The following is a 24,981-nucleotide window of genomic DNA, read 5'->3' as shown; positions in this document are numbered from 1 at the left end:
AGGTCAATGGGGGAAAAAGGGAACGTATGTAATACTTTCAACACTAAAGATAAAAAAAAAAAAGGAATTTGACCCCCGCCCTGCTGGTGTGGCTCAATGGTTGAGCATCGACCTATGAACCAGGTTCGATTCCAGGTCAGGGTACTTACCCGGGTTGCAGGGTTGCGGGTTCAGTCCCCAGTGTGGGGTGTGCAGGAGGCAGCCAATCAAACAGGGGCTTGGGGCGGTCCCTAGGAACGAGGGGCGGAGCCTTGGGCGGCGGGGAGGAGCCTAGGGCTGGGGGCGGGGCTTAGGGCGGCGGGGCGCTCCCTGGGGTTGAGGAGCAGAGCCTGGGGCGGCCGCGCGGACGGCCCCGCTCCACGGGCTGCGGAGTCGGAGAGAAGGCCGAGCTGCGCCAACGCGGCTCCGCCCCCGCCTGTCTGTGACTGTGGCGGCCGCTATCGATAAAGTTGTTGTTCTGCCAACATGGCGGCGCCCATGGAGGCCGGCCGGGCAGTGTTCGCCTGAGGTGGGAACCGCGGCATAAGGAGCCGCAGGCCAGAACCTGTGAGCAGGTAAACCCCTGAGCGGGGCCAGCGGGACAAGAGGCGAGGCCCGATCTCCTCTCCCCGGATCGGGAGGTTCGATCTGCTGGGAGCAGGAGGGGAAGGTGCAGACTGGGTTAGGTGGTCCCGGAGCCGAGCCATTTCCGAACTGGAAAAGTCTCCGACATCCGCTGGGAAAGTCTCTGAGACCTGGGTCTTCAGGCTCTTGGAGCCACAGACCCGCCGACAGCTCTGGGCCCTTCCCCTGGAAAGCGCACGTGCGCACGTAGGTCTGTACTCCAGTTCCTCCCCCGCCGCTCCCCCGCCCGCTGGTCCCTGCATCTGTGCTCCTGGGCTGGGGGTTTGGACTCAGTGAAAAGCCATCCAGTGCCTCTCTGGCCCACCTGTCATTGCCACAGCATGTCAGGGCTCGAAGGGCCTCAGCGATCATTGGGTCTAACCCCTCATCTTAAGGAGAAGCTGAGGTTCCAGACACGACATAAGTTGCTTGGGGTCATACAGGAAGTTAGTAGTTGCAGAAGTCCAGATCACCTTATTAGAGGTCGTATTTTTGTTTGGTCTCCAAACTTGGTCCATTAAGGCTCATTTCCCCAGGTACATTCTCACACACCTTCTTTTGGGTGCACCCAAGTGCCTTCACACACTTCTCCTATGTGTTCTGTTGCTTTGCCTGTCTTCTTCTAGGTTTCTCTGTCCATAAACGATTGTCCATTTGGGTCCAGTTCCCAGGCCCTCCCTCCATGGGAACATGCCACTCCCCCCACCATTCTCATTAACCTGAACCTTAAGCCCCAAGTGAGGCCGGGAGGATCACGGAATATGGTGGAAGAAGAGACAAGATTCCAGACATCTGGGTAAAGAGCTGGGGAAGACAGAGATGAGGAAGAAAGGTGCTGATCATAAATGCAACCCACAGCCACACCTTTCACACTTATCCTATGGGCATAGTCCTCTAATAAAACGGCTGCTCCTGGTCAGGAAGAGGCAGTGCCCATCGGGGCTTTGGGGGTGAGTGGCAGAGAGCAGGGCCTGGGAAGTAGAGGAAGGGAACTTGGCCGAGCTCCAGAAAGTTCTATAAGAAATCATAGCCCTGCTCGGCCGGTGTGGCTCAGTGGTTGAGCATCGACCTATGAACCAGGTTCAATTCCAGGTCAGGGTACATGCCTGGGTTGCAGGGTTGCAGGTTCAGTCCTCTGTGGGGTGTGCAGGAGGCAGCCGATCAATGATTCTCTCTCATCTTGATGTTTCTATCTCTTTCTCCCTCTTCCTTTCTCTCTGAAATCAAAAATATATTACAAAAAAAGAAGAGAACCAAAGTATTAAAAAAAAAAAAGAAAAGAAATCATAGCCCTGAGTATACTATGTGCTGAGTCTTGAGGACTCTCTAGCTGTAACACAAAGGGTCTCACACATTTTCCCATATTGCTCCCCAGAGAGGTAGAATCAATTTACATACCCACCAGCACTGTATACAAATGCACATTTATTGATTTCAGAGAGGAAGGGAGAGAGAGAGAATCATTGATCAGCTGCCTCCTGTATGCCCCACACTGGGGATCGAGCCCACAACCCAGGCATGTGCCCTGACCGGGAATTGAGCCATGACCTTCTGGTTCATAGGTCAATCAATGCTCAACCACTGAGCCACGCACATTTTTTTTTTTTTTTTTTGCAAAAAGCTTTATTGTTTCATTTGGTCCAATGCATGGGAGAGGGCTTCAGGGTGGTTAAAAGAATGGCTAGTAGTTTTGGTAAGAGGCTCAGGTAAAAGCCAGACACCAGGGGATGCAGAGGGGCCTCTCAAAGGCCTCTGGGCTCCAAAGGCTCCTAGTGGTGCTTGAGGGTGAGCCTTTCATACTTGAGGGTGAGCCTTTCAAAGAGATACTCACCCAGCCCAGCCTGGGGGCCGGCCAGCCTGCTGATGTTAGTCAGGTGTCGCCCATCTTCTTGATGAGTTTCACCTCCTCACCCCGGAAGTGGTTCTCCAGGAAGTCACAGAGATGGGGGTCTGTGCGGGTAGGACCCAGGGCCTGCAGCTCCACAAGGGCCTGGTTCAGGTTCCTCTTCAAGGCCAGGGCGGCATCCATGGTGTCCTGCGTTTTGCCCACTCCTCTTGGGAGGCTTCAGCACGTCCTGGAAGAGAATGCGGCCCCCCGCGCTGGTTTTGCGTCTTTAGGAGGCGCTGGGAGCCCTCGCGCTTCTTCTCCAACTCTCGGAAGACGTGGCCCACGCCCTGTAGGGCCACATCCTAGCGGTGGAACTAGAAGCCCAGAGAGAGGTAGGTGCGGAGGCCCGCAGATGCAGGTTGGCCAGGCGTTGGCCGCAGCCTCCACCTCGGTGGAATAATTCTGACGAATCTGGGAGCTCATGGTTGTTCAGCAATAAGGAGATAAGGTAGAAAACAACCGGGGTGTTGGCTGGTCCCGGAGGTGGTTCTGAAGGTGGTTGACTGGATAAGATGCTGGAGGGTGGCCGGAGGCTGGAAGAAGGGGCATCCCCTGGTCTGTTCTGTCCAAACACTGTCGATCCGGGCACTGCCCACGTACATTTCTTTTGTTTTAACAGGTTTTTGCCAACCTGATAAGCAAAATATTTTATTGTTGTTTTAATTTGCATTTTTGATACATTGTAAAGTTGATCTTTTTCATATATTTATTAGCCATTTGGTTTTACTCTTCCCTTTTTCCCTCTACTCATTTTTAAAATTAGGTTTTTAATATTTCTCTTTTCATATGTGAACTTTATAGATTAGGATAAGCTTTTCGGTTGCAGTTTTTTCTCAGCTTATTTTTTGCTTTCTTCTTTTGTCAATGGTGTTTTTGATATACAGATGTTTTAGATTTTAAGAGAGATTATTAATATTTTTCATTGTTTTATTCTCTGGACAGAACATCCTGCACCTTGCAAAGAATTACTTAGTACTCATCCACAGGGTGGGGCAAAGATAGGTTTACAGTTGTGAGTACGTGACTCAGGTTATTTTTGTTTATTATTTATTATTGTATTATTTTCCATACAAACAACTGTAACCCTATATTTTCCCTACCCTTTATGTTTTTGTCTTGTTTTATGGTACTTAAAAAATTCTTTAATTTATATGGGATTTACTGTGGTTTATGTTTGAGGTAGGGATCTAATTTGAATTTTTCCACCATTCCTTGAAAAATCTGTCACTTTGTAATCTACTTGTTCTTTTTTCTTTATGAACTTTAAGTTCTTATAAATACCTAGATCGGTTTCAGGATTCTCTAGTCTATCGGTTTGTGTAAAGGAAAGGTTATTGGTGAACCAGGTATTATGTAAATGTTTTTAGAAAGCTTGTTTGTAAATGCATTGTTTGTAATTTGGTTCATAGGATAAGTGAGTTGTAGAGACAGGATTAGAATTTTAAGTGGAAGAATGACCTTCATATTGCTCCTATTGGTGAGCTGTTTGCATTCGTTGCTGTTTCATTTGTCACAATGGCTAACCATCATTAAAATCAAAAGCTTGCGGGACTACAGTTAGAGTCAGTTTGTATTTTTATAATTTGCTCCTTGCCATTGTTTCTATTTGAGAGGATAGTCCAATGTGTTCTTAGGGAATGCAGAGAGAGAGAATGCAGGCATCTCCCTGTGTGCCCTCTGTTAAACTGGCATCTTTGGTTTGCAAAGATATGGGAATGATGACTTAGCAAGAGAACCATAAAATCCATGAATCCTGTAGGTAGTTCTAATTATGTAGGCACCCAACCCCTAAAAATCAATGCAATTGCCTTAGTTGTACAAAATGTCTATATATTAGGTTGGTCATATGGAATTGCTGATATTTAACTGATTTCACATAGTTCACTATTATATCTATAGCCACATCTACTCACATTAAAATAGCCAAGCCCAATGGATAGGGAGTTGTTGTTTTTTCAGACTGTTTCTGATTTCACCCCCAAAGAAGCGAGATGTGTTAAATACAGTGAGAACTGGTATGTCAGGAACCTCGGCAGACAAACTTGTAAAATGCCAACACTGTGATGCCATTTTGTGTGAGTGTGAAATTCACCTTTATAAGCCTGTAATGAACCCTGTTGGCAACGTCCGTGTACCTTTGTGAAATGGGGCCAATCCTAGTAGATATGGAAACATTCTGAGAGAATCAAAGAACACCAGCTTAGAGTGTCAGGTCCTCCCTCCCTCCCTCCCTCCCTCACTCCCTCCCTCCCTCCCTCCCTCCCTCCCTTCCTTCCTTCCTTCCTTCCTTCCTTCCTTCCTTCCTTCCTTCCTTCCTTCCTTCCTTCCTTCCTTCCTTCCTGGTTTTTGAAAGATCTGTTATGAAAATACTATAGCACTTCTCAAAAGCTGTTATGCTAGAAGGGAGAAAGTTTATTTATTCATAAATCTTAAATATCTGATGCACTGTCACCTCAACCTTTTGAGTCCTGATAAAACATGAAACATCTTCCATGAGTTCATTTCTGGAATTCAGCTTTGGAGAAAAGCATTTAAACGTTTAAGTTGAATTTTGAATCGTAGCTGGATGTCCTGATGGGCCCCCACCTATGGGTTGGATTCCAGAAAAACCACTGTTACACATATTGTATAATATTTGTTGGCTTCTTACCTCCTTTTCTCTGCCAGTGTGTAAGGGCCAGGACAGAAGGGACTTTGTGTTTGTTCACAGCTGTGTCCCCAGTGCCTAGAGCTGTGTGCACCTTGTGGCACTCAGTGCAGATTTGGTAAGTGAATGAAGAACTAAGTGAATAAGCAGTCTTCTAAATTGCAGTTATTTCCTGGCTTAGCCTACCGAGTATCTTGAATTCATAATATATTTGAAAAATGCTTATAATCGCCCAGAGTCTCTGGTCCTCCTTGAAGGCCTGTGTTCAGATCCCTTCCGATATTTGAGCCTAAGGCCAAGCTAAGATATGCTTGGAGCTCTTCTGAATCCTGGACGATGGGAAGTGAAGCCTGCTGGGCAGACCCCGGGCTGGCCTACAGAGAAGGGAGGGAGGGCTCCGCTGCCTCCCATGCAGTCTGTGAGGCTGTGGTAGGAGCTGGCCCAGGCAGTGGTCTCCATTTGTCCCTAGGGGGGGGGTTGTATCTTTGGTGTTTGGGAGCACTGACCACCTTTATATTTTCCATTAAAAAGTCTGTGCTTAAAAATAAATAAATTAATTTTTTAAAAAAGTTTGTGCTTAGCCTGTCCAGTGTGGCTCAGAGTCCCATGAACCAGGAGGTGGCGGTTCGATTCCCGGTCAAGGCACATGCCCGTGTTTGGGGCTCAATCCCCAGTAGGAGGCGTGCAGGAGGCAGCCAATCAATGATTCTCTCATCATTGATGTTTCTATCTCTCTCTCCCTCTCCCTTCCTCTCTCTGAAATCATTAAAAGCATATTTAAAAAAAAATGTGCTTAGCTCAATTGAACTTCTAAAGCGTTCTTTTCAGGGAGAGAAATCAGAAGAAGAATAAGAGGAAAGCCTGTGAGGGGCAGGGAGCCCTGAGCTGTGCTAAGTGGAAGGCCAGGCTCAGGGTGGGTTCCAGGCAGCTCACCAGTGTGCTTTCTCCCCTCTTTCAGGGCCTCCCACCTTCTGAAGAATGGCTTCTGCTTGGCAGAGACTGGGTTTCTATGTCTCTCTTCTGAAACGGCAGCTAAATGGTGGGCCGGATGTCATCAGTTGGGGAAAGAGAGTCATTCCAGGATGTAAAAGAGGAATTTACAGTGCCACGGGCCAGTGGACGAAAGAGTATACGCTGCAGACAAGAAAGGACGTCGAGAAATGGTGGCATTCACGGATAAAGGAACAGGCCTCCAAAATTTCTGAAGCTGATGTGAGTATCCTGGGAGATTCTGAAAGGGTGGAGAAGAGGGGTTAAGGGTTTGGACTCTGAGGTCAGACTGCCCGGTTCAAACAAGTTATTAAGTACTAGAGGCCCAGTGCACGAAATTTGTGCACTGGGGGGTGGGGGAGGTGGGATGGTCCCTCAGCCCGGCTTGCACCCTCTCGTAGTCTTGGAGCCCTCGGTGGACATCCCTCTCATAGTCGGGGACCCCTTGCTTCTTACCGTCCACCTGCTTGCTGCTCTTTACTGCTTGGCTCGCTGCTCCTTAGTGCTGCTGCTGAGGCGGGAGAGGCTCCCACCACCACCGCTGTGCTCGCCAGCTGTGAGCCCAGCTTCTGTGTGAGAAAGTCTGACATTGAGAAAGGCATAGCATATAACAAGTGAAATGACAAAAAGGAAGGTTTGAATGTAATGCGTAAATGTGCAATGCAAGCCTCACTCTTACTCATTAGGCAGTGAAAAGCCTTCCTGGCAACACGATCAGACTAATCTAATGTAATATATTTTGGATATAAACCTTAGGGAGCAGTTTAATTCATTTTTTAAATATATATATTTTTTATTTCAGAGAGGAAAGGAGAGGGAGAGAGGGATAGAAACATCAATGATGAGAATCATTGATCGGCTGCCTCCTGCACCCCCCCTACTGGGGATCGAGCCTGCAACCTGGGCATGTGCTGCCCTGACCAGGAATCGAACCGTGACCTCCTGGTTCATAGGTTGATGCTCAACCACTGAGCCACACCGACTGGGCAGGGTGCAGTTTAATTCTAAATAAGGAGCTTAAACTTCGATTTTTTACTTTTGGTTTAGATTATAATTTAGTGACTTTCAAACATTTTGAAGTTGTACCTTACTGATTTTGTGACATCTCATTCTGAAGCATATGGTTTTTAAAAAATTCAGTGGGTCAAAATAAATTATTCTATTTAATAAAAGGCTAATATGCAAATTGTCCCCTCGACTGGGAGTTTGATCAGGGGGCAGGGTCGGCCAGCCAACCGCCCTCGGCCCCTCCCCCTGGCCGGCCCAGCCTGATCTGCCCGACCGGACCCCACCCGTGCACAAATTCATGCACTGAGCCTCTAGTGTTTCAATAATTGGGTAAATAGCTTTGGAGATATTGTGGATGGGCCCTGGCACTCTGTCGGGTTTGAGGGGGGTGCGGTGTAGTGGAGCGAGCACCTGGCGAGGGTCTGGAGCCTGGCAGTAAAGGACTGGCTCTGCCCCAGAATTTGTGCGAACTTGGCAACATCATGAACCTCCTTGATCCTCACATTCCTCACATTATTTATCTCACAGAATTGTTTTGAAAATCAAATGGGGAAATGTGGCTGAACACATTTTACAAAAAATACATTTTATTGATTTTTTTCAGAGAGGAGAGAGAGGGATAGAGTGTTAGAAACATCGATGAGAGATGTGAGAGACAAACATCGATCAGCTGCCTCCTGCACACCCCCTACTGGGGATGTGCCCGCAACCAAGGTACATGCCCTTGACTGGAATCGAATCTAGGACCTTTCAGTCCACAGGCCGACGCTCTATCCACTGAGCCAAACTGGTTAGGGCAAGAACTTCCATTTAATGAGCATATTATTATGTGTCAGGCACCATCTGTCCATTATTTTCCCATTTAATCCTGAAATAAGCCTGAGGGAAGGTATTATCCTCATCTTGGGGATAAGAAAACCGAGGCTCAGAGGGAGGTTTGGCAATTTGTCCAGATGCACAACTCACCTGTGGCAGAGCCAGGATTCAGACCCAGTCATCTTTTGAAAAAAAAATTTTTTTTATTGATTTCTGAGAGGAAGAGAGATAGAAACATCAAAGATGAGTGAGAATCATTGACCGGCTGCTGCTTCCTGCACACCCCACACTGGGGATTGAGCCCACAAACGGGCATGTGCCCTGACCGGGAATCCCACGGTGACCTCTTGGTTCATAGGTAGACGCTCAACCACTGAGCCACGCCAGCTGGGCCCAAGAGTATTTTTTCCATTGATTTCTAGAGAGTGGAAGGGAGGGAGGAGGGGGAGAGAGAGACACCCACACATTGATTGGCTGCCTCCAACATGCTCCCCTACTGGGGCTGGGGAACCTGTAACTGAGGTACAGGCCCTTGACCGGGAATCAAACCTGAGACCCCATGATCCAAGGGCCGATGCTCCAACCACTGATCCACCTTTGATTTACAGATTGTAAACTGAGCCCAGAAAGGCAAAGGAATTTGCCTAAGGTCTCAGAGCCAGGGGCAAAGCTGGGACCAGAACTAGGGCTCCAGGTTGCTATTGAGTGCTCCTCTCTGCCATCCTCCCTTCCTCCCAGCTCGGAGCCAGGTCTATAAAGAAACAGAAATTATCTCTCTCCCAACGTGAGAAGCTGGCAAAAAGAATAGGACTTACTTATAAAGACCGTCCTTTTCTTATCGCTTAAAATCTTAATTTCTTTTAAAGGTTTCAATTCTTAACTTTTACATAATTATGAAAATTTCCCTTTCAATTACATTCCTGCTTGGTTATAACATAAACTCCCATAATTCCTCCTCTTCTTTCCACCCACAGAGGATAGAATGCATTTCATTGTCACAGAGGAAAATGACTTAATTCACACAGAAAGCAAAAGGCAGGGCAGGCAGTAAGCTGAATACCTTTTCTGCAATAAAAATATCCATGAATATTAAAAGCTTTTGCTAGCAGTACTTTTCTATATATCTTCTATAAATTCAGTGTTGGTGTTTGGCTTAGCTACTATATAATGAATCACTCGATTTTACATAAATTTAAGCTTTGTTAAACCAACATACAAAAAGGAGATGCTAATGAAGGAGTTATATGTGGAAAATGTTTGGGGCAAGATTGATTGTTAAATAAACATAATATAAAAATATATTACTATAATAAAAACAAGGTGATTATAATAAAAGAAAAACAGGTTTAATGTAAAAACTTTACAATGAAAAACTCAAAATATTTTATAGCAAGGGTTTTCTTGTGTGTGTTTTTCTGGTCCCAGAACTCTGGCCCAGCCAGTGTTGCTCAGTGGTTGAGTGTCGACCTATGAACCAGAAGGTCATAGTTCGATTCCCAGTTAGGGCACATGCCCAGGTTGCAGGCTCGATCCCCAGTGTGGGGCGTGCAGGAGGCACTGATCAATGATTCTCTCTCATCATTGATGTTTCTATCTCTCTCTTTCCCTTCCTCTCTGAAATCAATAAAAATATGTTTTTAAAAAAATAAAGAACTCTTTTAACAGATCTTTACCACGTTCCCTAAAAATGAGTAGGGAGGCTAGTTTGCTTATTTCCTGAGGTCTTGTTCCTCCTTTGAGAGCCTTGTTTATAAGCTGAGAGGATTGTCTGTCACCTGTCTTCTTAAAGACGGTAATTCCTGAGTCCCCACTGACTCCTGAACCTCCCGTCCTCACCCCCGTTCCTGAGGTTTTCCTAAGCGCTGTGGATCCACAGTTTCCAATTAAAGAGCCCGATCAGTGTGCTGCTTCCCACCCATCTGTTTACATCAACAGCATTTCAAGACGGGTTTCTAGTCTGTGTAGACTAGGTCCAGACTCCTTACTCCCCTTTTCTTCCTTCAGGCATCTTGACTTGACTGCCGTCGGTAATTTCTGGAGGAGGGGCAGGGAGAGAAAAGTTCCACTCTAGTCTATGTTGCCACGTGTCAGAGGCTCTGGTAAAAGTTTAACTTCTTTGCTGAAGGAAGTTTAAAGCAAGGGGTCAGATGAGATTGGAAAGAATCTGCTTTTTTAAAAAAAATATATTTTATTGATTTTTTACAGACAAGAAAGGAGAGGGATAGAGAGTTAGAAACATCGATGAGAGAGAAACGTCGATCAGCTGCCTCCTGCACACCCTCTACTGGGGCTGTGCCCGCAACCAAGGTACATTCACTTGACCGGAATCGAACCTGGCACCCTTGCGTCCGCAGGCCGACGCTCTATCCACTCAGCCAAACCAGTCAGGGCATGAATCTGCTTTCTGGTTTCTTCTACTCCCCTGGTTATACAGTTGGCTGTGTCAACGATCAGGCGTGCAAATACTAGCAAAAAACGCAAATCCCCTCCCCCCCCCACATGATCACAAAGGGATGGTTATGAATATTCTGTTTTGCATTTGTTTTCATTAGTTTGGGGGAAGCAAAGCCTTAGAAGACTCTAGGAAGGGAGTCAAGACGGAAAGGGAAAGACAGAAGGCAGAAGTAAATGAAATAGTGTAATATCAGATGGTCCCGGCCCTTAGTGACTAAGCAGAAGCAGTTATTGTCTTTCTTCCTAGGAGCTCCTCTGCCCCTTGGAGGATGTAAGGCTGGGCGGGGGGAGCGTGCCATCGCCTGGACAGGATTGGTGGACTTTGCTGGGAAAATGCCCAGTTTGCATCATGGGGACAATTTGCTAAGAGTTCTACGGAGGCCAGTTATTAGGCTTCCGGGGCACCAAGGCCCACAAACATCCAATAGTTATTAATTCTGCTGGGGGGTTAGGGGGGGAGATGCTCAAACCCAGTCATTGCCCTTGAACAACAGGCCCCAATGAGGAATTAGTTACCTGCCTACCAGCTTTCCTTTGGAGCCTTATCCCCTCCTGTGCACGGACTTGTGCCAGCACCCACCATTTTACCGATGGAAGAACTAAGGTGTCGCAATCAGCGTCCCAATGAGGACTTCCTGCCCTGTGTTCATTCTGTTGGGATGCACGTCCAGTTCTCTGTGCTTCTCATGCTGAAGCTGCATCTTGGGAAGCTGGAGAGTTAGTTATACAACCCTGGCCTGAGGCCGCCTGCAGACCACCCCTGGGAAGCCACAGCCTTCTCCCTTCACTGGCTGAGATTTTCCCACTATCTTCCCATTTCAGCTTTTTCTGTTAAAAGATAAGCTCCCAACACAGCGAGAAACCCAGGACCCAAACTGGTGCCTTAGGATACTGGTCTGACTGCTAACCCAGGTCTGAGTGCAGCTCAGGATTGCGGAAGGGCTCCGTGTTCAGAGATGTCACATCCGGGATTCACTAGAGCTTCATTTGGAAAAACACAGTTTGCTTAGATCTAGATAGAAGCTGTCTTAAAAATAAGCTTTTTAAAAGAGAGAGAGAGAAAAAAAGATTAAAAATATAGATGAGTTATTAGCACTTGGAGGGTGTTCGGCATCATTTTGGACATTCTTTAGCTCAAACCAGGGCTTTGAATTTGGGTTTTTGACATTTTTGTCAACTTCTATTACAGGAATAGTGTTTTCAAAAGGACACGTTTCACAGTGTTAAACAATTACCTTGAGGAACGTGCCCACTGCTATGTGCAGGCAGGTTCCCAGTAAATGCTTACTAATACTCATCATTTTCCTTCCTCCTTCCCTAGAAATCGAAGCCCAAGTTTTATGTGCTCTCCATGTTCCCCTACCCGTCGGGCAGGCTGCACATGGGCCACGTGCGCGTGTACACCATCAGCGACACCATCGCCCGGTTCCAGAGGATGAGAGGGATGCAGGTAAGGGCAGTGCTGCCCGACAGCCCGTGCCCACCTCCCTCAGAACAGTGAGAATGTTGTAACGTGTGTTCAGGGCAAATGCAGAAAACCACTCAGTTAAGATGAGATTCGCTTTGAAGATAAACATGACAAGCTCAGTGTTTCCTTTTATGAACTGGAAGTTATTATAACAAAGCGTCTCGATGAGTTGGGTGTTAGGTGTTGTGCTAAGGGTGGAGATGGGGTGGGGGTGGAGTGGGGTAGCCACACGTGTGGGTAACACATGCTCTCTCCCCAGGAAGGAGTTCGCCGTCTGGTGGGGTGAAACACAGAATGGAATAAGGTTTTGTAAGGAAGAGACATTTGGGGAGTAACAGCTCTGCAGGCGTTGGGAGGGGCCCCACTAAAGAGGGACCATCTGACATAGATCTGGGGGATGCGGTGAAATTTGCGTGGAGAGAGGAGAGAAGAAACTTTTTTAAAAAAAATATATTTTTATTGATTTCAGAGAGGAGGAGAGAGGGAGAGAGAGATAGAAACATCAATGATGAGAGAGAATCATTGATTGGCTGCCTCCTGCACACCCCCTACTGGGAATTGAGTCAGCAACCCGGTATGTGCCCTTGACCGGAATCGAACCTGGGACCCTTCAGTCCGCAGGCCGACGCTCTATCCACTGAGCCAAACTGGTTAGGGCAGGAGGAAGAAACTTGGCTGATGTGGTCAGTCCCCTTCTCACCACTGCCAGTCACCCCAGAGCCTGCTCTTTGCCCTTTGGCGACATGAGGTGGGAATAATCGTAGCACCTTCTTTAACTACTTGCAGAGAGGCGGGATGGACGAAGGGCTGCGAGCCAGGACCACTGAACCAGATGGCCAGGATACGAAGGCCAGCTCTTAGCACTTCCTAGCTGTGGACCTTTGACTAGTCATTTAATTAACTTCTCTGAGACCTAGTGTTCTCTCTTTTGTAAAGTGGAGATCAACTAGTATCTGCCCGTTGGCCTGGTACAAGGATTCAAAGAGGGTGGCAGTGAAGCACATGGCATATGCCTGGCACGTGGTGGTAACAGTAAACATTGCACTGCCAGTGGCAGCTGGAATCTGCTCACACCAGCGCCCGAGAGCCCGCTGTGCATGTCTGCCCCGTCTTGTGTTTATGACAGTAACCCGCTCCCCCACTGGCTGTGATGAACCGGTCAGGGCCTGAACAAATGATGTCTGCCGCCTCCCAGTCCTTTGTAAAGGTTTTCCTTTAGAAAGATGAGTGCATCCTTGTCACAGTTGGTTTGAAAATTTATGCCGAACTGACGTTGGCAGCAAGAAGTATTCCTAAAAAGGAAGTCAAGCTACAGCGCCTCTTTGTCACTGGAAGAGTTAATAACGTCATCCTGTCAAACGCAGCGATTTCTCTCCTGCCTGAAGCCGGCCACAGGTGTTTGTCTCCCTGGTTTATGCCAGATGCCGTCTCCCCCAGACACCGCTCTCCATCTTTCTGCTGTGTTTATTAGAAAGAGGCGGTGTGGAATGAATTGGCCCTTTGCCTGAAGAATAACTCTTTATTTAACTGCGATTCTTCAACTCGATTTTTTTTTTTTTTTTACTTACCCAAGTTATTTTAGACAGTTAGCAAATGCAGGCAAATTGTTGAAGATTAAGCTTCTGTAGCAAAACTGAACATTTATGGTAAAGAAAGGGAAGCCCGTTAGCAGATAGGCGATTGGTGTAAGGGAGAGTGTAGGTGGGACTCTAATTCCCTTGGATGCATGAGGCATTACAGAGAAAGCTCCAGGCAGGCCCCCGGGCCTAGAGGTCCCAGGACCCAGGTAGGCAGCTCAGGCCCAGAAGACAGAACAGAGGCCCAAGGTCAGGCTGGCTCAGGAGTTGGACACTAGGTTTGAACCCCGCCTACCACTTTCTAGCTGAGTGACCCTGCACAAGTCATTTAATGTCTCCCAATCCCACTTTCCTCATCTTTGCAACAGGGATAACAGTAGTTCCTCCCTCAGGGGGTGGTTGTGCAGGTTAAATGAGTTCGTGCATGTGTCTGGCACATAATAATCCCTTAATAGGTGGCAGCTGTGATTATGATTTATCCTGATCTGGTTTACTCTGGGGAGGCATTCATCTCCACGGAATAAGTGAGTCCCCGTTCTCCGCTGTCTGGAGCGCGCTGCATGAAGTTGCCTTCCGAAGAGCATCTTACCTGCACATCATTGCCTGCAGCCTGCGTGATCCTGCAGCTGGAGTGGTGCCTGAAACCACTATTTGTTATGTGGTTTACGGTGTCTTAGTCTGTGTGATCAGCAGGCGAGTAGGGTTCCCTGTGTTCTTCCATTTCAGATGATAAGCTCCCTTTTGGGGGTATCCGCCAGGTTTCCCTGAAATTAATTTCTTTTTTTAAAAAATATATTTTATTGATTTTTCACAGAGAGGAAGAGAGAGGGATAGAGAGTTAGAAACATCGATGAGAGAGAAACATCGATCAGCTGCCTCTCGCACACCTCCCACTGGGGATGTGCCCGCACCAAGGCACATGCCCTTGACCAGAATCGAACCTGGGACCCTTCAGTCCGCAGGCCGACGCTCTATCCACTGAGCCAAACCAGTCAGCAAAAAGAGAGGTTTTTTAAAAAATATTTTTTTTATTGATTTCAGAGAGGAAGGGAGAGGGAGAGAGAGATAGAAAAATCAGTGATGAGGGAGAATCATTGACTGGCTGCCTCCTGCACGCCTCACACTGGGGATCAAGCCCGCAACCCGGGCACGTGCCCTTGAATGGAACCTGGGACCATTTAGTTAGGGCAAGAGGAGCTTTTTTATTTAAGCTCAGAAAGACAGTGCGTGCTGTCTTTCAAACCTCAGAGCAGCGTTTCCCCTCTATTAATAGTCATTCTCTTAGATTGGCTTCAAGAGCATGTAGAATGTGAACTTTTCAAATGACTCGAGAATTTAGCTGCAGCCCTAGATTTGAGAAACAAGACCTGTAAGAACAAAATGTATGTTCTGTAAAGTACAGTGCGCAGCATTTGTGATTTTCAGTCTTCATTAAATGCTTCCTTTCAGTCTAAAGTTAGTCCTGAGGTGGAGGAACACAGTTACCTCAAAATGAATTCTTAGACAAATGTTAGGTTCATGATGAATTAATTACCCTGATATTAACACCTGTTCCATCAACTCTGCATAAAGGAGGGGAACAGGGAAGATAAAGGAGACCTGAGGCAGAAGTGTGGCCAAGATGGACGTTAACAGATGGTAGAAGGAAGGCGGAATGAGAGGATGAGGCCACGAGGAAGTGGCTGGTGAGGCTGAGGAGGCCCGGGCAGTGGGACTTGAGGGGAGTAACAGCTTAAGAAGGAGGAAGAGGTAGCTATGTGGTCTAGGCCGGACCGCTGATTGGGCCTGTAGGTGACAGAGAGCCATGTGTCTAGGCCGGGGACCCCTGGCTGGGCCTGTAGGTGACAGAGAGCCATGTGTCTAGGCCGGGGAGTGCTGACTGGGCCTGTAGGTGACAGAGAGCCATGTGGTCTAGGCTGGGGACCCCTGGCTGGGCCTGTAGGTGACAGAGTCAAATGAGATGGACTAGAGCAGAAACTGGACAGGTGGGAGGGATGGGCCTGGGGCCTAGGATGCCCGTGGGAGTTCAGGTGGGTGGTGGCCTCTTTTCCCTCGGAGACACCTGGGAATGAATGGGGCGGGTGAGAGGAGAGACGATGGAAGGCCTACTTTAGATGGCCTTACTCCCTCAGTCATGGAGGAGAGGCCCATTCCTGCCGCCTGACCCAGTGCTGACGGAGAGCTGGTCCTCAGGAAACGGATGTGGAATAATTGGGTGCGTGCAGGAACAGACAGAGCCTTGAGTTGGTGGAAATCCATTCTCTCGTTCTCAGCATCTCCATTTCCTCTCTATCACTAGCCGATTGGCGAGTGTCTTAGAACAAGGACTGGGCGGCAGGCCCTTGGTGTGTGTTTTCTCACTGGTGTCGTGAGTGGGGAAACAGAGTTCTGAACCACCCTATGGCTCTGGATGTGGGAGTTGCCGATGGACATAAGTGTGCTGCGTCCTCACGCCGTGGGATTTGGGCGTTCCGCACACAGGCTTGTTAAGGCACTGTGTGCGGTGTGAAGGGGGCAACATGTCTCACTTGCCAAGAGCATTACCTCCATTTTCTCATTTAAGCCTCGTGTCTATTTCAGGGTTTGGTCTGGTTATTGGCCCCTCCTATGAAAGTATTATTTATCTATTGCTATATAACAAATTGTCCCCAAACTTAGTAGCTTAAAACAATAAGCACTTATTGTTTCTTAGTATCTGTGGGATAGGAATTCAGGCGTGGCTTAGTTGGATCCCCTGGCACAGGTCCTCATAGGCTGCCGTCCAGACCAGGGCTGGTTCCTTGCTGGCCAAGGCCTCCCTGCCTTCCTTGCCACCTGGGCTTCTCCACAGGGCAGCTCGCAGCATGGCAACTGGTTTTCTTCTGAGCAGGAAAGAGTGAGGAGGAGAGAAAAGGAGAATGCCCAGGACAGAAATCTCAGTCCCTTCGTAACCTAACCTTGGAAGTGACATCCCATCGCTTGCTTTGTTCTGTTAGCGGCAAGTATCCAGGTCCAGCCCACACTGAAGAGAATTTCATAAAGGGCCTGAGTGTCAGGAGGCAGGGTCACTGTGGGCCACCGTAGAGGCTGTCTGCTGCACTAACGAGAAAAACGAGGCACGGATGTGGTCAAGTCATTTGCTCAGTATCACGTGGGATCTGAGCCCTAACATCCTGACTCTGGGACACCCTATTCTCCCCCCTTACCTCCCTACACACACACACACACACACACACACACGCACACACACACACACACACACACACACTTCTTGCTCCACTCACAGGCTAAGATGTCCACCTGGCCCCTTTCATTCTAACAGCAAGTAGGAAGGTGGGTGACCAGGCTGGGCTTCTTACCTGGGAATGGTGGACTGGGACCCCTCTTCCCTCATTATGTTCCCTGTGATTCTGCACTTGGGTCAGAACTTTACCTTTAGAGTTTGGGTTGTCAGGATCGCTTATGTGGACACACGCTAAGGTTGACCAGGGGCCTTGGAGGTGGCCATGTGGATGCCCCTCGTGGTGACCCCAGGACATTCGTTTGTCTGTAGAGCACCATCTCTAGTTCCTTTAAACCCCACTGTGTGGGTCTTGAGGTGCATATGCCAAGTATATTGGAAGACTGCTCACCAGGGCAAGGGTCCGGCCACTGTAGACTCAACTCTTTTGTTTTCTTCTTCCTTTGAATCTAAACTGTTTTCAAGAGCTGTAACACTATAGGCTAATTCCCAGAGTAATACACAGTCACTGTACAAAATCAGTGAAGTTCAGAAAACCTTGTATAATTTAAAAAAAAAACCAACGCGCCCATAGTCGGTGTCATCCTGAGCAGCCCAGTGTTTATTTGTACGTTGGCATTTCTTCCCTAGCATCATAGGTTCTGGGAAGAATGACTCCATCCTGTGAAAATCCAAGGGCAGGAGGACCTGTCTCCCGCGCAGTGTTTGAGAGGGAGATGTAACTGGGAGGAACCTCTTTGCACCCTGGCTGCATGGGAAATCTCTGGGGTGCGGTGAGGCCCAGGCAGCAGTAACGGTTAAAGCTCCATTCCATTGTGCAGCCAGGTTGAGTGCTGAGTGTTTGGAAGACTTAGTGTAGGGTGACCACAGCTGTCCTACCCCGGCAGGCTTCCCGGGAGCCTCCCACCTGCCTCTTCCAGCACAGCAGGTGCGCAGAGCTGAGCGCCTGAGCCAACACCGGGAGGCGTCTGATGCAGGCGGGATCTGTATTTCTCTAAGCTGCACAATAGGAATCCTGAGGCTGGCTCCTCTGGCCCTGGAGCCGTGCTCTGCTTTCCAAACTCCCCCCTTTAGAATTAGAGAACCTGGGGTGGAATGAAAAGCAAGGTCATTGCCATACAGTTCCGTTGCAATGAAGAGCAAATGGCAAAAATGCACGTTACAAAGATCATTTTTAAAAAAGGTACGTGAGTACCTGTCTCCTCTGCTTCCAGATCGGTTGTTGTGAAGGCAGGAGGCTCATGCGAGGCTGAGGAGTGGGGGAGGCGAGGCCTTGTTGTCGGGAACTGTGAGGCGTGGCCGTTGCTCACCTTTCTTGAGGTGTTTCTCTTTCAGTGAGTAGGGCTGAGGAATGACTGACTTGTTAAACACCTTGCTTGTTGTATTGTGTGAAACTCCGGCAGCCAACCTGAATCACGCAAGATTGCCATGCAACGTAAACGCATGTGGCTTTGAGGGGGGGGGCGGGGGGAGCAGGTCTGTGAATCCTGCCGGAGCAGAGGCCGGGTTCGGAGGCCACCTGGCTGGCTCTCCCGGCGCTGGGTCGCCACCAGCCGTGACTGGGAGCAGCCTGGTGTGAATGTCTCCATCCCGGTCATGTGTTTTGGTCGTTCCCTTGTAAACACCCTCTCTTTCTGGTCCTTTCCTCTCCCTTTTCCCTTGTCCCGGGAGCCTCACGAGGGGTCCGCCACCTCTCCGAGTGGTATGATGGGAAACCAGCCTCACCCCAACAGCCTGCTCGAGTCCGCCCAGGGGAGTGGCCCCGGCGATCCCTCCCGTGTGCCCAGCATGTGCTTTCAGGGCGGCTCTTCACCTGTTTCTAGACAGGACACTGGGCTCTGGCCACAAGCTAACGGTGATGCAAGGACTTGAACCAGGTTCAATGGCTCCAAAGTGGACTGTCTTTCCGATCGCTCACTCTTTCTAGACTCCCTGGAGCAAGGAGTGTTAGCTGGGGAGACCTCAGTGAGGTGCACACACGGTGACTTCTTCCCAGACCACATGCCCTTTCACGGCAGGGGCACTGGAGGAGGCCTCTGGCTCGGGCTCCCTGGATCTCATCATCGCACAGGGCTCCTGGCACGGCCGGCGTAGTTAGCAGTGTGCCGGGAGGGTGGCAGGTCTTGAAGGACCGTCGAGCCTCACTTGTGTTCTGAGCGGCTCACCTTCTGTGTCGGGCTCTGTGTTTGGCTGTGAATGGGCAGCGTATTTTTCATGCTAAAAGCCAGGTATTGCAGAGTGAAGACTGCAGTGTGGGAGGATGACTCTGGTTGAGTCCCAGGTGCAGAGGTTTGGTCTCCCGGCCGGTCGATTGCGCTTTCTAGAGCTGGGGATGGGGGCGGGGTGGAACATGACACCTTTCTGTGGATCTGTGTGGATGTGGTCGCGTTGCAGTTGCTTTTGGAGTATAACTTTGAGTAACCTGACTTTCTGTTTTAAAAACAAGATGCACGCCCTTGCCGGTTTGGCTCAGTGGATAGAGCGTCGGCCTGCGGACTCAAGGGTCCCGGGTTCGATTCCGGCCAAGGGCATGTACCTTGGTTGTGGGCACACACCCAGTAGGGAGTGTGCAGGAGGCAGCTGATCGATGTTTCTCTCTCATCGATGTTTCTAACTCTCTATCCCTCTCCCTTCCTCTCTGTGAAAAATCAATAAAATATATATTTTTTAAAAAAGCCACTGCCATATGCCGTAAACATGGCAAAATACTTTTAAAAAAATAAATAAAAATAAAAACAAGATGCATTAGGTGTTGGCTTGTCTGGGAATTGGGGAAAGGCAAGCGCAAGAATGAAGAGGGTTCGGAACAGAGTAAACAGCCTGCGCTTGACTAAGAAGTTTTCCCAAGTCAGTGCTTTCCCACGCAGGAATGGGGGGCGGGGGCGGGGGGACAGGAATCCCCACCCCACAGACATTGGGCTCCCCCGGGTACAGGCAGGGCTGGGCCAGGACATTTGGGTGCTGTGGGCCAGATTCCAACGGATGATCTTTCAACACTTGTCAACAACCTTTTCATGGAAGGCGGTAACCTGATGTATCACGAAAAACGATATGCCTCCCTAACTTCGCAATAGGAACTATATTACATGAATTTATTACAAGAGATTTTCCAAGTCAGACAACCGCTTGGAGGCCTATTAAATGATTTAACATTTAGGGAGTAAAACCAATCACTCATTCCCAGAGAGCAGCCCTATGCATGCATAACCGAGTTTCAGAACTGTGTCTGCTCAGGCTTGCCAGGTCTCTCCCGGGGTTGGTCTCAGAGCCGGGAGAAGGGGCGAGCTCCGTGGGAATGAGTGCCCTGCCCCTTGTGCTCGACAGTGAGGGGGTCACAGCAGCTGGAGAAGGGCAGCCTAAGCGCAGGGCTGGCATTCCCACTTTCCCAAGGATGTTTTACGCCTTCTTATGGGATGCCTACCGGAAAGTTGCTTGGCTCTTTAATCTGCCCGAGGTTACAGACTCAAACTGAAAAAATCAAACCCCTCGGAGCAGGTTTCTCCCCTTGGCACGCTTGGACTTGGATAATTTTGTGTTTGAGAGACTGTCTTGTGCATTGTAGGGGTCTTAGCAGCATCCCTGGCCTCTACTCACTATGCCAGTAACACCCTCCCCACCACAGTGTGACGGACAGAAATGCCTCCAGGTACTGCCAGGTGTCCTTGAGTGCAAATGTTTCCTGTGAGAATCCTGCTTTAGGAAGAGGAAGGAAGGAAGGGCAGTGAGCATCTCTGGTGCTGAAACCCCAGGAGAGCCTTGTCTGCAGAGGTGGGTTAAGTAAGAGGTTCTCAGGGAAAATGTGAAAGGGAGTCTCCATTTCTCGCCAGACTAAAGGGAAAGCTTTTAAGCAGTTTCATTTCAGAAAGATGTCTGGTGATTTAAAAAACACACACACACAAAACCTTTATTGTTGGGAGTATTACAGGTGTCCCCTTTTTGGTGATTTTTTACTGAGATGAGGTATTAGAAGATTAGAAATAGTTGTTTTGTTTTGTTGTTTTTAAAACCAGCAAATCAAGGAAGGTTCCAGAAGTGTTCCGATACTTTTAGGAAATGCATTTTTGAGCCCTCTCCCCACCATGTTTGTGGTTCTCATGAGACTGGACTAGGGAGCCTTGCTCCATCTGGTCTGCCAGTTCTTCATGCAGAGGATGATCCCGAGGGTCCTAGTGGACCCTGTGTGCAGCAGGTGGGAAAATGGGCAGGAGCGCTCCCAGCTTCCTCTGGGCAGGGGACACCGGCACTTCAGAGGGGACTGTGTGAGTGGTAAACATGTACTCAAGTAAAGCCATCGGCGTTCACACACGCAGACACAGGGCACGTGCCGTTCCTGGCACTGAAAATCTTCCTCAGTAACAGAGGGCAAGAGAGATGAAGAAAGAGGCTGCCACCCCAGTTGGTAATTAACAGAGTTTATTAGGGGAAACTCACAAGGCATGTCTTGGAGGCTGCAAGAGGAAATAAATGGATCATCACGCTGCTTGGCAGGCACCAAAGAATTATATAGGGTAAGGGGGATGGGGGGCCAGTCATGGTGCTAGTGCATGCGTGCTTCCAGGTGCAGAAATTACTTCACATGTTTGACCAGCCTGTGAACAGCCTGTTCCAGGAACCAGCTCGTCGCAGGAGGCAAGGGAGGGGCGCTAATTTATGTCAGAACGAGCATCAGTTTCAGTTCGTGTCTAGGGGCTGCAGGGAGCCCTCTCCCGCTCTGGCCCAGGTCCAGCTCACGGTCCCGCCATGGTCACAGCACGGAACTTTCTCTCCTCCACAGTCGAGAGTGGATGATGGTCCTGGAGTACTGGTTTGCAAGCTGTACCCTTCCAGCAGCTGGCATGACTTTTCCTCCAATGACATGCAGAAACCCGACGTGAACAACACGGGTCAGACCCAGTCTGAAGGCAGGTGGGGAGGGGCCTGCAGTGCCCGCCGCTCAGCGCATCTTGGAGCTGGCTCTTCCGAAGAGGTCGCATTCCTGGCGGACTGAAATAGGCTAATGCTCGGCTGGACAGCCATCTTTTTCCCCTCTGACTGGAACTGTGATCTTTCTTCTATTTCAAGTGAAAGTGGTTTTCAAAACCATAAACCTGGATGAAGATGATAATACTGGTCTGTTACTGTGTAGTTTTATTCTCAATCTATAGAAGCAGATTCAGGCTGAGAAAACACATACATGCATATACTATATCCATATATTATATGCATTTATTAGAAGTATTTTGATGCTTTATTATGAAAAACTTAACAATGCAGATAACTAGAGAAAAGAGAATTGTCATCTCCTAAATTTAAACTGTCATTTTTTCATATTAGCTTCACACATTTTTTAAACTTCTAATGAATAAGAATTTGCAAAAACAAACCATAACAAGTGTGGGAATATTTTTACCACATTCTTGCATCCCCTGCCCTAGTTCATCTTACAGATTTACAATGTAATTTGAATTTAGTTTGATTCAACATGCAGGAGTTAGATGGGCTGGTCTTCATTCAATAATAATGTTGGGGTGCCTTGATGTACTAGGACCTGAGCAGACAGTGATGAACAAATTAAACATCTAAACATCGCTCCTGCCCCGGTTTTATTAGAAACACAAGCTTTTGCCGTGGCTGGGTAGCTTAGTTGGTTGGAGCGCCATACTGATATGCCAAGGTTACAGGTTCGATCCCCAGTCAGGGCTCATACAAGAATCAACCAACGAATGCATAAAGAAGCAGAACAACAAGTCGATGTTTCTCTCCCTTCCTCCCTCCCTCTCCCCTTCTCTCTCTCGCTCTCGCTCTCGCTCTCGCTCTCTCTCAAAAATAAAGAAAGAAATGCAAATTCTTCAGTTGCTTGTCTGGGAAACGGAAGAAAACGAGTTCTGTGCCATGGGGAGGGGTAGCTGGTGAGGAAAAGATCCTGGGTTGAGGGTGAATTTGGAGGTGTGGGGAGCAGGCCCGCCCACAGTGTGCTGGTCCCATTCTTGAGTTGGCGAGGCACTTGGTGCACGTAGCTCCTGCAGACTGGGTGTGTGTGCAGCCTGGGAGCTGGGACTGGCTTTGGTGCTTACAGCTCAGCAACTCAGCGTCACAGCTTGGGGGGAGGGGGGCGGGGGGGTCAGCTACCATAGAGGCGAAGCTGTTAGATGGGCTGGTTATTCACTCTCTGCCTTGCAGGGGAGTAGGGAGTGGATCTGGTGATCAGAGTTCTTTGTTTTCTAGTAGCGATTACTCTGCTATTTTTATGTCAGCACATAAAAGGACATAATACAAAGGAATCTTACCTAAGAGAAGTAGCCCATTGGGAGCACCTCGAGTTTCCCAGGCCCCCTGTTCAGCTCGACTTGCCCTCCCCCCTGGGCTTCAGCTCTCTCCTCCATCTGAAGAAAGGCGGAGCTGTTGCCTTTCCGTAGAGGGTGACTTCTTTCAGATGTCCATCCAGGTGGGACCGTTTGGAATGTGCCCTGTCCTACGCCCATTCCCCCGTGAGCTGTTGTGCGCAAAGAGCCGGAGAAGGAAGCAGTGTGAGTGTAGGTCTCTGTGCTTATTGACCTTACCCACCCAGCCTTACAGGGATGAATCAATAACCTGTCTTTAAAGATTCCATAGCAAAGGCGTTTTCAGGACAGAAAGTACATTTGGGGAAGCTTCGGTTTAGGCTGGAAATACAAGCCAGGTGCTTTATCACTGAGTTTAATATTCGGTAATGTTTTTGGTGGGTCTCCTATGTAGATGCCAGCCTGACTCACATAATGGAATACAAGAGGTAAAATGGGTCTGAAGGAGATACCGGGCCCTGGTTGTAGGTGGAAACACAAGGTTTATTTTCAAATGAAGAGCGTTTGAAAGCAGGAAAATATTCCTCTTGGATTTTGTGATTGCTTTAAAAATGAATTGCTTTCATGAATGAGCTTTGTGGCCCCCCAATATGTTTTTGCTGACAAAAATGATAATACCCCATTTCGTACGATGTAATTCACATGCTAGTTGCATGGGTGGAGGGAGGCGTGTGCAGAAGACTTCGGGTTGATTTTCTCATCTTTAAACAGGGAAGGTGGGGTTGGCGTTTCAATCACATCTCTCTTCCCTCACTTTACAAATCGGTGGAAAGTAGGATAGTCGGTCACATGTTTGCAGTGAGATTGCTTTTCAAAATGCTGCAAGGCCGGTGCCTCCGTGGCGTGGGGGCAAGAGTTCACAGTGGCCAGTGGGTGACTTCTTCTCCCTCTCCGGCAGGAAATAACCACGTGTTTACCAGACTACTACAAGTGGACGCAGTACCTCTTTATCAAGCTCTACGACGCTGGACTGGCCTATCAGAAGGAGGTAAGTCCAAGTTAGCTGCACTTTAAATAAATTTCCTCCGTCTGCTTAGAACACACCATTGTTAAACAAGAAACAAAGACACCCTATTTTCCCAGGAGCCGTGAAAATGAACATGACCTCAAGTTCATGGCCTGGGTCGCAGCAGATCCAGAAAGTAACCTCGCCCGGCTTAGTTTGCTGCCTCCAGGACAGGGCTTGGTTCTTTCACGCTTGAATTCCCAGCACATAACAGTGCCTGGTGCCTGGGCTGAGATCGGGGGGAGCAGAAGAGGAATGCAGGCTTCCCAGACCCTAGCTCAGACCCCGCCCAGCTGTGCGCTGGGTCAGTCACCTCCAGGAGTGTGGTTCTCCTGCTCAGTGGGTGGTGACATCGTTGCAGGGTCTTGGTGGACAGAGATGATATTTGAAGAACAACCATCACAGTGCCTACCGGGTGGTCTCCCAAGAAGGGGAGGAGCGTGTCATGGTGGGAGCTCAGTAACAGTGGATGCTCCTGAGATGCTGGGGAGGAGGGAGAGCATCAAGTGTGGCCTGGAACTTCGCTGTCCAGTACTGTAGCCACCAGTGGCATGTGGGGTTGATATTGAAGTTTAAAGTAATTGAGGTTAATTAACATTAAGATTGAGGTCCGCATTCACGTGCCAGTAGCGAAGATTGGACATCGCGGATCTAGAACATTTTCCATCATCACAGAATATTCTGCTAGACAATGTGGGTCTAGAAAATTCAGAAGTAACAAGTGGAAACAGCATGAATCCTTTGACCAGAGGGATTTAAGGACACAGAATCACATTTACTGTTCTGTGGCTCACTTCACACTGCTTGGTCTTACAATGAATAATACCTACAGAATCACTATGTGTTAGGTTTGAAAAGCTTTAGAATCAATCTAGTGATGGATGCAGAAGGCTCAACTTGAATTTCGGAATAAAACAAAGATGTCTTGAACCTTAACAACATAAAAATAATGTAGCAACAAAAACCAGGAGGTGAACTTGGGGA

The 24,981-nt window shown here is 48.5% G+C and overlaps 1 protein-coding gene across 1 annotated transcript in view; it reads left to right on the top strand.

Annotated features, from left to right (window-relative positions):
- Positions 1-423: 423 nt before the first annotated feature.
- The window catches only part of LARS2 (leucyl-tRNA synthetase 2, mitochondrial), an 83,355-nt gene continuing 58,797 nt past the window's right edge, over positions 424-24,981 (top strand). Inside the window, exons 1-5 of the mRNA XM_023760872.1 lie at positions 424-554; positions 6,097-6,350; positions 11,728-11,903; positions 23,096-23,177; positions 23,890-23,979. Of these exons, the coding sequence (XP_023616640.1) occupies positions 6,117-6,350; positions 11,728-11,903; positions 23,096-23,177; positions 23,890-23,979 (582 nt within the window). The 5' untranslated portion in view covers positions 424-554; positions 6,097-6,116. The remainder of the gene's footprint in view (positions 555-6,096; positions 6,351-11,727; positions 11,904-23,095; positions 23,178-23,889; positions 23,980-24,981) is intronic.

The sequence above is a fragment of the Myotis lucifugus genome, unplaced genomic scaffold (genome assembly GCF_000147115.1).
Source record: "Myotis lucifugus unplaced genomic scaffold, Myoluc2.0 scaffold_195, whole genome shotgun sequence".
Classification (NCBI taxonomy): domain Eukaryota; kingdom Metazoa; phylum Chordata; class Mammalia; order Chiroptera; family Vespertilionidae; genus Myotis; species Myotis lucifugus.
This window is presented reverse-complemented; position numbering and strand designations above follow the sequence as displayed.